This window comes from Labrus bergylta, chromosome 14, assembly GCF_963930695.1.
Source record: "Labrus bergylta chromosome 14, fLabBer1.1, whole genome shotgun sequence".
NCBI lineage: Eukaryota > Metazoa > Chordata > Actinopteri > Labriformes > Labridae > Labrus > Labrus bergylta.
Genome location: NC_089208.1, coordinates 17,031,482 through 17,044,500, shown reverse-complemented (window position 1 = coordinate 17,044,500; position 13,019 = coordinate 17,031,482). Strand labels below are relative to the sequence as shown.

General features: G+C 41.2%; 1 protein-coding gene across 1 annotated transcript in view; it reads right to left on the bottom strand.

Moving 5' to 3' along the window:
* Positions 1-218: 218 nt before the first annotated feature.
* LOC109991736 (reticulon-4 receptor-like 1) overlaps positions 219-13,019 on the bottom strand; it is an 89,102-nt gene continuing 76,301 nt past the window's right edge. The window contains exons 2-3 of the mRNA XM_020644092.3: positions 5,297-5,751; positions 219-3,837 (exon numbers count right to left, since the gene is read on the bottom strand). Coding sequence (XP_020499748.1) covers positions 2,938-3,837; positions 5,297-5,751 — 1,355 coding nt within the window. The 3' untranslated portion in view covers positions 219-2,937. The remainder of the gene's footprint in view (positions 3,838-5,296; positions 5,752-13,019) is intronic.

Below are 13,019 nucleotides of genomic sequence, written 5' to 3'. Positions count from 1 at the left end.
TGTTTTTCTCCCAGTAATAGATGAATTTGTGTCCTTATTCCATTACCATTTTTAATTTTTAACCATTTTTTTCTCTTTCATTTCATGACTTTATCACGAAGCCTTGGGACTCTTTTTTGAGGTCTGTCTATTAGCCATTCACACACATACATTCACCAACACACAGATGTGCATATGCGCTAACAAAAGGGAAGCAAACAAACAGACCACCTCAGCCGTTTGAGGACACTTTCTGTTTAATGTTATTTATAAACAGCTTTTGAGTCTGGCATTGTTTGATAACCACATACAAAACATTTGGGTTGCACAAATGAAGAGAGGAGTGGAAAGAATAAGGAGGAGAGGACGGAGAAGATTGAGAAGAAGGAGAAGAATAGGTAGACAGACTGAAAGAGAAGGGGTGGGTAAAAGAGGGAGGAAAAGACAGGATGAATAGGAGGATAGGAAAGAATAGAGGAGGTGCAGGAGGGGGCAAGTGCAGTGTACGGCTTATCTTGAATGAGTCAGCAAAACCAAAAAGGCAGAACTGAAAAAGTATTAAATAATGATAATGATCACATTAAATAAAAAATTAAGTTCCAGCCCCAAGCTCCCTGTTTATTTTTTTTAGGGAACTACAGAGACACAATGGAACATTTCTCTTTTTTTTTTCTATCTTTTTTTTTTTTTTTTATACAAAAAAAAATCATCCTCACAGGAATAAACAGACACAATTTACATCACCTCTGGGTTCACAGCAGCACAAACAAGTTCACCAGTAGGGGTCTCTAATCCTACATTTCATGAGAACGACACCAGTGACAGGCTTCTGTTCATCCCCGACATTTAGATAGACATGAAAAGATGTGGCTCAGCAGGAAACACAAACATGCAGGGTACAAAAGTGGTCCCTGCTCTTGGCTTCCTATCCAAACTGCACATTTTTAGGTTAACAGCAAACCAGATGAATAATTTTTGTGCTTTCTGTCAGCATGTCAGGAATTTATCTTTTAGCTTAGTCATCCAATGCACACAAGGGCAACCCCTTTTAAAAGTAGAACTTGTATACTTGTAATGCTTTAAGACTACGAGAGAGTTTTAGCATCAATAGTTAAGGTATCAGGATGGCTTTGTAAATCTCTACTGGTTTCCATCTCTACAGGATTTGCAATCGAGCACTTGAGAGTGAGTGACTGGAATGGTCCGGGTCAAAGATCAAAACATACACAACATATTGTGCTCTGCTGTGGGATTTGAAAGCCCTGAACTTAACAAGGGTTAATGGTTGCAGTGGGAGAGGACCACTGTGAAGGTGACTGGGCTTTGTTAGGGGTGTGTGCTTGAACCACTCCAGTTCATATTGGGTAGTGTTACCCACAGTCTTTTCTGTTCTTTGTATTTCCTGACGAAGAATCCCAACACTGAGAAAAAGGATTTTCTCAGACGTAGCAGCATTAAAATCCAACTCTCCAATCAGGGCTTAGAGGATGTTCAGTCCATCTGTTTGGAGCACACTAAATACACCAAAGAGAACAAAAATAAGAACTCCAGTAGCAGGTTGTCATTTCCGTTCCCCTTTTTCTTTCTGTGATGATCATCAGAGATTCTGAACTGCTTTTGTTATCCAGTTCAGCAACTGATTAGACAATTGCAGGTGATATATTGCAAAGTTGTTGTGGTGCAATGTTGTATTCCTCCCCGATTAGGACCTTTTTTTCCCCCCAGCATTCAAAACCCTCCTGTGACTTTTTGGATTGAATCTTCTGTTTTTGAAGGATATATGTTTGTCCTTTTAGCCAGCACAGCATTGCAAAGAAACTCACATACAGGTTTTGGGGTCAGAAGTTCTTGGAGCAAAGGCTATGGCCTCAGCTTTTCCTTTTCCTCCTTCCGTTGACCTCTTAGGCTTGTTGGGGCCTTTTTTTTTTGTAGCCTGTGAGAGTGAATGAAACCATCCGCTTTTTTTGTCCTCTTTGGCTCACTGGCTCTTGTTAGGCACTCTTGCTAATCTAGTGTCGTTCTACCTGCATGGCTTTAGTATTTATTGTAAGTGGACACACACTCGTACAAAAAACAGAAATCTTCACATGTTCACTCACTCACTCATTTTAACTGACTGTGACCAGTTGGCTCTTATAATGATAGGTCAGTTCTGAATGGCTTTTAAGGGCAATGATAATGAAAGAGTAATGTTATGTATAAAGATGTGTCACATCTCCAATGGTGTTTTTTTCACAGTCTCGTCTCTCGACTAAACGTCAAGCATAGTGTGATGCCATCAAGTGGGTCCACCTTACTGTGCGACATGTCAAAATAAAACCACTTTGATGATATATCGTGTTAGAGTTTTTACTGCTAAAGCAATGACTCATGTTACTGCCACTTGTGTCTGCAGTGTTTTGGATCTTAAGGTGCTGTTGAGTGATTAGTGTGACAGTTAAGAATGACTGTGCCTCTGTCTCAGCATGAGTGACAGATGGATGGTGAGCTGAGAGAGCAGTATTGTGTGAAGAGGGCTAAACATGGAGAACGAGCCTTGAACTATTTTGATTTGAATTGTGTATTCTTCTTGTAATCATTTGAATAAATCATTGGCTCCTTATTTTATGTGGCTGTACAGTTTGTTTTTTAAGTTCATCAATTTTGTGAGGCAATCAGTGCCACGCAGAGAGATGTAAAGTTTTTTTTTTTTTTCCTGTTGTTTCCCTTGGTGACATCATCAAAGAAATGGGCTTTGCTAAATTGATTTCCCTGACTGCCTTTATTGTGACTCGTAAAGACTCCTGCCACAATACCACAGGGATACTTCGACAGTAGATATTTGATAATGTTCTTTGTACAGAGTCATGTACACACACACAGTTTTGCATGTGCCTCATTTAAAGAGCTGGGGCAGAGTGGTTCAGCAGAGTGAATCCATTGGCTGCATCACCTGCAAAAACGTGTCCACTCCCTTTCTCAGCGTAGGATCACCGAGATGAGTGATAGCAGCAGAGTTGATGGTAAACAGAAAATAGAATCTGCAAAGGTGGACTCTGCTCTGTTATTTGCTCTCTGGACCCCACTTGGTGGGCGGACAGAAGTTCTGGGGATGCACTTGTTCTTCCTTCTTGCAGTTCCAGAAATGCCATATTTACCTGCCTCTGGAGAATAGTCCTTCTCACCTTCCACCTGGTGTACCTGCACCTCATTGAGCCCGCCCTTTGCCTTACGCCCCCTGCGAGTACAGTTTCTGCGACCTCCCTTTGGCGGCCGTGGCAGAGGCGAGGGCGAGGGCAGGCTGTACTGGTCCCCGTGGGGCAAATATGGCCGCTGATGGTGGTTGTGATGATTCCTGTGACGATTCAGATGGTTCAAAGACTCTCCGTGCTCCATCTCCCTACCAGGGCCACCATGACCATGACCCTCGACCGACAAGCAACTGGGCAGCTCTTCTTTCTTCAGCTCTTTCAGGTCCTTTCCAACCAGCTCTGGTGGTGACACACACACAAGAGAGGAGGTGGAGCCTCTGAACCTTCTCAGCCAATCCCAAAGTGACAGGGCCTTACAGTCACACTCCCAGGGGTTGTTGTTAAGTCGTAGATACTCCAGGGCTGTCAGTAGAGTCAAGCTGGCACCAGATAGCTCAGTCAAGGAGTTATTAAACAAGTACAGTGTGGTGAGGCGTCGCAGGTCATGGAAAGCCTGTCGATCCACCCACTGGATTCGGTTCTGGTGGAGTAGAAGGCGGTCTAAGACCCCCAGACCACGGAAAGTGTTCTGGCGTAGACTCCATAGTCGATTGCCATGTAGGAAGAGATGACTGAGGTTGAGCAGGTCAATGAACAGGTCGTCCTCCAGGAATTCCAACTGGTTGTCCTGTAAGGGTGAAGAGGAAGAAGGCAACGTTAAGACTAAGGCTCCAGCATTTGCAGCAACTATCTTTAGTCCAGCCTCAGTTTAAGTATAGTCACACTAAACTCCTACATGAGTCTAATCATTTGACACTCAAGATTTAATATCTTTTTGGGTCATTGTAATATGGAAACTTCAGAACACCACAAAGTCAGAGAAAGTACAGGTATGTGTACCACAAGATCCGAGCACCAAGGAGCGTCTCTCCCACCAGCTGTTGAATGTTATCAGCCAAAGATTCAATCAGAGTGGAGGACAGCAGAACAGGTTGTAAAAGAATGTAATGTTACCACATTCTGGTTCAAATGTGGCTTAGCCAACCTCAATGACAGTCATCACCGAAGTGTTGGGGAAGCTGACAGTTTGGAGTCATGCTGTCCTGCCTCACACTGTCCAATGTCATACTTCCCTTTTATTCTAACACCCTTTTCCACTTCAATCAAAGCTAGTTATTTTTCAGTTTTCAGTTAGTTGGTTAAGTTAGTCACACTGTTGTTACTGCATTGCGGGACAATCAATTACGTAGTTTATATTTAGAGAGCATAAATTCCACTGGCTGTGGTCATTAATTCAGGACAAAATATATAATAAAGTACTTTCAATTTGTGTTCCTAAAATATTCAGTACCATTGATAAGTCAGACATGTGGTATCCATAGAATATGCAAAAACTAGTAGAAGTGAGAGTATCTTTAAGTATCAGATAAGCACAATCAGTATTAACGTCATAGTCAATGGAATGACTTTGTACATAATAAATTAAAGAATGCACTGTACATGCAGGGCATAGCTTGAAGTTCAAGGTATTTTGGATTCAGTGTTATTTTAAATGCAGTATGGCTGGCTATTCAGTGATCGATACAGCCTGTGGAGTGTAACTTTCTTTCCCTTTGATCAGTGCTTTGAAATTCAAGAAGTCTATTAAAGATTGGAGACCTATGGCCAAAGATTGTACAATCTAGTCAAGACTAGCTTTTGTTGTCTGTACATTTGACAAGCTGTTGTACCACAAGGTTATAGATGACATGCAAATGCTTTCAGACATTCAAGAGCTAACCTTTACCTCACACTCTGTCGATATTAGATTGATTTTCCCATCAATAATATGAATATGAGATCTTTTTTTATAAACTAGAAGCTGTTCTCCCAATAACCCTGACATATAATGAATTATTTAATTCAAATCCTTCATCCTGGATTTGAGCGCCTGTCCTGTTTGCCTTCAGCGGTTAACCACAGGAGCTATTCTGAAAACTGCTTTGTAGTATTTTCCCTGCACTTAGGATAACAGGGAGCATTTGATCAGCGTCCAATTCATAGGCAGCAAGTGCTGAGCCAGGCTGATGGACAGATTACACTATAATGCGATTGTGGCTGCTGCTGCAATATACAGTAGAGATAAAAGGTGGCTGTTATCCATGTACCTGTAGGTAGAGATACTGGAGATTATGGAGCCCCGCAAAGATCCCTGGAGGCAGGCTGATCAGACCACAGTGGTACAGATGCAGCGCGTGTAGCCGACCCAGGCCAATAAAGGTGTCTGAAGCGATGGCTTTCAGGTGTTTGTTGTCCCCAAGGTCGAGCTCCTCCAGGCGGTCGAAGCCGTGGAAGGTGGACGGCTGTATGTAAGAGATGTTGTTGGAGTAAAGCCACAACATGGTGGTGGTTGGTGAGAAGTGGCCACGCAGAAGCCGCTGGATTTTGTTGTTCTGTAGGAAGACACGCTCACTCTGGGCGGGGATGCCCTCGGGCACGGCATGGTAGTTGTGGGCCTGGCAGGAGACGGTGCTAGGTGAAGTGTAGCAGATGCAGTGGCGAGGGCACGGCAGAGAGAGATCCAGGCCACAGAGCACCAAGAGTAACTCCACCCCGCCATAACCTTTGAGGACAGGAAAGATGAGGAGAAGAGGATGAATGGGAAGTGGAGATGGAGAGAAAGAGAGTTGGAGAGAAAACACAAGCCACATTAATTGAATTCATACAGCAGAGCTCCTGTTATCAGACGCATCTTAAGTGAAAACTCATTGCTCTCAGTTTACAAGGACAACAATAGCCATGGTTCAGTGCAGACAAATTACAATGCTGACACAAATCTCTTTGCAACACACGCACCCAGACAAACATTCATGTATTGTTTCGTGTGCCAATTCTCCTGACAGACTTTTCAATCATTCCCAAACTGTTTACCCTTAACCTTGAATTCCCTTGACAGTTATCTTCATTTTAAACTGTTTCAAAACCCTAAATCCAAACTCAGGGGACTGTTGTTCTTGTTTTGACTATCCTTAATACCCTTTGCCACTCCACACAGGTGCTAAAAAAGCCTGCTCAGGTCACCCTTTCTGGTGCAGAATGTGTGTGGTCTTGTGTTTTTTTTTTGTTTTTTTTATTGTTCGGTTGTGTGATTGTCACAGAGGTACCCACATTTTTATTTTTCCCTTCCTCTAACCAATCTTGATGATACGGCGCACACACTCACACGTGCAGCGTTCTGTCACACACCGCACAATGTTATATTCTTTGGTTATCCTCTAAAGGCGACAGAAAATCGATGCTACTCCTGCTTACAAGCAAACACGCACCACACCTGTAATACATTCCCACAATAAGAGGAAACCACAGAATAGAGAGAGAGAGAGAGGAGGTGGAGTATAGAGCTGGAATCACTTGCATTATTCCTCTGAAGTGGATATAACTTTTTGTTTTCAGACTCCCCTCACTCCCTTTTGATTCATTTTTTACCCCTCCCATCCCCTCTGGTGTTCGATGTATAGTGGGGCCGCAGATAAAAAAGCGGGTTAAGGGAAAAAGGGCTGAAGGTGGGGACATGCTGATCCAACAGGGAGATCCAACCCAATATGAATATCAAGTGCTGACATGTGTCCAGCCTTCTGTGTGTGTCAGTGACACGGGCAGATGTGAGAGACAGATGTCCAGATCACCGTGACACTGCTGCTCTGTTAAGAACGGCATGTTCTGAAACATCCGCAGAGGACACAGCAGTATTACTCAGAGAGGAACACATGTGTCTCTATAGCTGGGTACGCTTGTGTAACCTTATACGCACAGGTACACACTGTGCGTGTGGGTACGTCCGTGTGTTTCTCTGTATATGTTACATTTAATCTGAAACATTGTGACAGCAGTGTCTGTTGTGGTTGACAAGTATGACCTTTTTCATCAAAAAAAGGAAAACAACAACTAACAGCTGTTGTCACGGCATCCTGTCTGCAGTGCTGTTGTGTACACAACCAATAAATGCTGCACTGTCGTCTGTAGTTTGAGCTTTTATATGTGGTTTGTTGAAAACAATCACAAAACCTTACACTGAGACACACACTTATAGCTTATTTCAAATCTTTTTTAGGTGTCTAAAGTTTATGTTAATGTAAATATAATTATAAACCTTAGTTTAATGGGGATTTATTATTTCATTATATTTAGCGACACTGGCTGTGGATTGGGATGCCAGCCGTTTTAGTTGGGACAAAAAAAATCGTAACTATTAAACATGACATTTTTATTGAGTCATTTGTGTCTGCAGAGCTTGAACCTTGCTTATTTTTGCGTTTCCTCTGACTTTTCAGCTATATCAGGAGGTTGACAGTTTTGATTGGAGCAGAAATGTTCATCCATCTCCTGTATGGATTGCTGACAAATTTAAGACAGATATTCACAAACGGTACAAATTAGTTACCGCTTTAATGATTCTCTATAGTTCCACCATCAGGTCAGTATTTGTATGTCTAACACTTTGGTTTGTGAGATTAACAACAACAGCAGCGGCTGCAATGTTCTTTAGTTCTAACAAGAAAATGTTAGAAGAGCAACATTTTAAATGAAAAAGAAGAATGGACAAAATACACATAATCAACTATCTGCAATATTAACAATTATATTTAGCAATACTATCAATCATAAGAATACAATTAACCCTATTCTGGATTCCCCACTGCCATGTTTTTCTGTATCATAATGCAGGTTATTATTAAATGTGATCCATAATATCACATGGTAAAATGTGACTTTGTTTTTACACATACTAAGCATGAGGAGATCTTTTTGTAGGTTTGTTTGTATTTATAGACCAACTGTCGACTCTGAGATGGGTTGACTAATGAATATCAAACACATCAATCACATCGCAAATTACGAATAGTTCTTGACAGCAGTGCAGATAAAAACCTTCTTCCTCTCTCGTCTCCCTTTTCTATCCCGCCCCCATTCACAGACACAACTGTGACTGTTATCTGTTTCCCGTACGTTTTTTTTTCTCACATGCTGCCTATAGCTTAAATTGGTGGAATATGATTGTTATGAGCTGTAACATACAGTGTGTATGTCCCTCAGGGTTGCAAAGTCATTTTTTTATCTCTCTGTGCTTTCCTTGTCTGTTGTATCTGTCCATCTGGACTGTCCTTTGCTTCATGCTTCTCTGCCTCCCTTTCTGCACAGCTTTTACACTTCCACAGCTTTATCTCTGCACACTGCTCTGCCCCGCCTGCTGGCTCTCTTAATTAGATATACGGCTGCTATTAGTCACTTTGTGCTTGTAAGTGTGTAAAAATGTGTGTATTTGTTTGCCTACATGAATCACTGACTCTGTGTCGTTGTGTCTTAGTGATTCTTCAGGAGAATCAGTGTACGGCACTTGACTTCGCTGTAGTTTCTTCAAGTGAATAACAACGTTTGCTCTTCATTTTATTACTTATTATCTGTATCGAGGGGTCTGGCTTTAAGGATATGAAGTTTTCTGGTTTTCTGTTTCTATTACATTGAGTACTATTGACCAATCTTGAATCAGCTGGCTTTGCTCTATGCAGGGAAAAAACAGAACGTGAGGAAACAAGAAGAAGGCGGAACACAATCAATGCAGTGATGGCATTTAAGCTCCCATTGACACTTATCTGACAACAAATGTAATGATCTCTATATTTAGATATCTGCATGAAAGTGCAGCTCACAATACGTACAAGATTCAAATTTTAACTTGAGCTATTAATCTGTTTGACGCTGTTCCACAAAAGCAGATGTGTAGCAGTCGTGTTTGGATTTACAGACGTGCTTGAATGCATCACAAAAGATCGATATGACCTCCACTTAGAAGTTGTTTTCTCCCCCTCGTTAGGAAAGACCTGACCGAGCTTACATTTTAATTTTCACAAATAAGCATCATAATATTGTTGTTTTTTTTTTTGACAAACTTAAGAACAGTTGATTTCAGGTAAATCACAAGAAATCTTTTTATTGGTGTCATACTGCTGAAGTTAGCCAGAATCGAGCCTCTTTGTGACTTTTCTTTAACTTTACTGTTAAACTGAGCCAGAAACAGATGAACGGGCACAACTCTGGCGATGTAATGAACCAAGAAATGACAGGTTTTGCAGACAGTTTTATTTTGCACACATGTCTGGAGGGGCGACTTTTCCCTGCAGACACAGTTGCTTCTCAAGATGCTAGGTGGGTAAACACTCACAGCTCACAGAAAAGGAAGTGTTGTCTGGAAGTGGTTTATGGGTAAGGGCTTGCTACACCAGAATGCCCGAAACAATTTGGCCATTGTTCCTATAAGCATATATCATCTTCTGAGATCAAACGACTTTAAACATATTTGTAAGAAAACTTAAAGGAAGGTGACATTCAGCTCTTGTTGTTTATGTTAAGGTCTTCACGTCTTGATAAATACATGAACATAGCAGCTACAAAGGGGACTTTAAATTGGAACACACTTATTTTTTATGCTTAAATTTCACCTACGTCATGAATAATGTTTGAGACTCCTCAGCCAATACAAGTACAAGTTAAGTTTGATTTCACCAATGAGCTGCTCCCACTGGTCCCATTTTCTTTCTTTAAAAAAAAAAAAAAAGATTCAAACTGTGTGCTTGACACATTCTTGTGAGAGTGCCTATAGCGTTAGTTTGCATTTCCAATTGCTTTTGCTTCCTTGTTGGCTTCTGTTTACCCCTGCAGTCTTTTGTGTGTGTGTGTATGTTTTCATCATCTTCTCCTTATATCTGACTATCTTATTCTGCCCCTTTGCCTCCCTTATTCATTCCAACAATATTCTCTATCTTTCTGCTATTAGACATGCAAGATAATGTATGCACGGGGTGGAAAAATGAAAGCGTGTTGTCTTTAGTTGTGTGAGTACACCTGGAGTATCTTCGCATCTTCAGAGCATCTTTGCAAAACCGTGTGCAGATTTGTGAGTCTCTGCTTGAATGTGTGTTGTGGGAGTGGAGTTTACAGAATGAAGGATGGATGTGAAAGGTGATATAAAAATTCTGCCCTCTGTAAAATGCCTCTGACACTGAGGGCAGCATTCAGTTGTTCAGACATCTCAGTTATTTATCATTTGCCTCGTAAAACATGGAATTATCCTTGTTGTGTCCTTGTATCCTAATTCTAGAGTTATTCTGCTCTTGATAGTAAGGCGGCAAATGAGAAAAAAAAAATCTTTCAATAGTGGAAACATTTAGATGATGCCTAAGCTGTTTTCAGGGGAAATCTCAAATCCCACTTCAGAAACAAAATCCATGATACCTGGTTTCCCCAAAAGCATTTTTCCAAACATTTTTACTCCCAGTCAGCACATTCTTGGATAGACAACAGTAGATTGTAGACTGTCTTAAGCTCCACAGCATGTGCACAGCCTGATATACATAAATAGTCATCTAATTGCAAAACAGCAATTACATGAGGCATCAATCTGGCATTAAGCCAAGCCTTAAACCTGTAGCTAGTGCCAGTTAGGAGCATCAAGGTACATGAAAATCAGTTTCACCAGTAATTCTTCTGAACACATTTCCCCATGAACTGCTGTTCAATAGAAACATGAATCAGGGTGAGCCCCATTTAAGTACTTTGTGCCTGGTGTGAATCCTTAGTGAAAGGGTGTAAAGTTATATTTTATTGCTCATCTGATATGATCAACGTGATAATGTCAACGATGTGCAATGTTGAACAAAGATGGTCTGTATGTGGGCTGCATTTTAATTGGTTTAAGTTTTCAGTGCGAAGTCATTTGCTAATTTGATCCCTGAACTCTGGGAAAAGAAAAACATTCAGGAATGAAAATACATATTTTTTCTTCTGCTCATTAAATGTATGAACAAGTTTGTTACACAATTACCGTCAACTTTAAATTTACAATGTACAGACAGCCTTTCAGTAAGTTGACGTCTTAACATGACACCCAAAGGGTTTTCATTTCAGCTATCAGGTGCCCTGCCTGTGAACTTTACAGTCTGACGTTTTAATCCACAGACCTTTGTTGTATCTCTCTCTCTCCTCATTTGTCATCTTTCACATTGTCTGTAATAAAGGCTTAAAAAATGGGCAAAAAAATACTTAAAAATAATCTGCTGCCACAGTATAACAGCCTCCACTCCTCTGCAAAAGCCTTTCATAAGGTTTTTGAACCGGCTGCAGGGATTTGCATTAGTGAGATCATACACTGATGTCCAATGATAGACCTGGCTCACAGTCGGCGTTCGAGTTAATCCCAGAGGTGTTAGATCAGGTGAGGGTCAGTGCTTTGTGCAGACCTGCATCTCACAGCAAACATGGAAAACCCTTTATTTACGGACCTGTGACTGTGCCTGGAGGTATGGTCATGTTGAGGCAGGAAAGCAACTCCCCTAAAACCATAAGCACACTTTTGTCTTATACACAAGAATATATAAATATCACAATTTCTTTATCTATGCAAGTTTGTTGGCTAAAATTGTAGTCTGGCTTCAAGTGATAGTGCTGGCACTCTTAACTGATTGGTTCAATATGAATGTGGGCGGAAAACAGAAAAAAGAAAATAAATGTCACAATGATGATTTAATGATATTTAAAGGCTGACCCAAATCATTAGCCATTGCATTTGGCCTTCATTCAAACTGGACCTGTAAACCTTAAAAAAGAATCTTGTTTGTGCAACATGTCGCTTCAGTCATGTACCTGTGGTTCTTCTCAAGTTTGAACTGCTCATCCTTTTAAAAGCTATGCTCGCTAAGAACCTCAGCTGAGATTTGGCAAAAAAAAGACAGAGAGCTGTAACCAGAAGTGGAAATTCAGTGTTGAAAGACCCTTCTTTTAGAGCTACAGAACATGCTAGCTTTAACTCTCACACTTTCGGAAATACTCACTTAAGTGATCAATTGGTCCTCTTAAAAGCCCTTAAGCAACAGATTTGTTGAATTAGTAATTGTACATGCCCACACATGTGACCAATAAAATACTTAACACAGGCATCATATTATTAGTATCCTTTCAGATGTTACCCCCTTACACAGCTCAAATTTGTTTCACTTTAAGTTAGCACAGAATACAGTAACATTAATATAGCCCACATATGAATTGATACACCGAATCATAATCATCTCTGAGGGCTGTCCACAAACGTTTGACCATATCCTTCAAATCTACCCTTAAAAAGTGATGCAGTAGTGTCCACTTAGTCAAAGAGTTTTTGCTGTTCTAATAACAGCTCCATTGGATCATTATCACACGGTGGATGGCGTCTTTTTTGTCCTCTGGGTTAGTAGACTTGCACTGCGATCACTTTCTGCCAGTAATTGTCCATTTCAGCAAGTGATGCCTTTTATAATCAAAAATCTCTCTCCCTCTCTTTTTCTCATTTTCTCTGTTGCGCTCTCTGTGTCTCTGCGTCCATTTCCCGCTGGTTGTTTTGTCTAAATTCTCATCTTAGCGTTCCTGGTTGGATATTTGCTGAAAGCTTCATCAAGCACAGCCAGGGTTCAATTACAAGAGCCGTCTCCTTCTTTTGTCTCTCTCTCACCCATTTCTGCACACCAGTCCTAATGTGCACATACACAGAAATGCACAACGCACTGCTTGTCAGACAATCATCACAACCGCCTCACAAGTACAAGCTGGCATCTGGAGGAGGCACCTGCCACTCATTCTGGCAAACACAAGTAGAGAGTAGTAGAGAGAGAGAGGAGGGAGAGGGAGGGGCAAGGAGAGGGGGTAGCCAAGAGAGGAGGAATGGGCAATATCGTACTCAAAGGGAATGAGGAGCTCTTAAAACATGAAAGCGAAGGCAGGGGAAGAGAGGCACAGTGTGGCGGTGTGGGAGGGAAGAGAGCAGAGCAAGTAAGACTGGAGCTAAAAAAGGATGATGGGGATGAC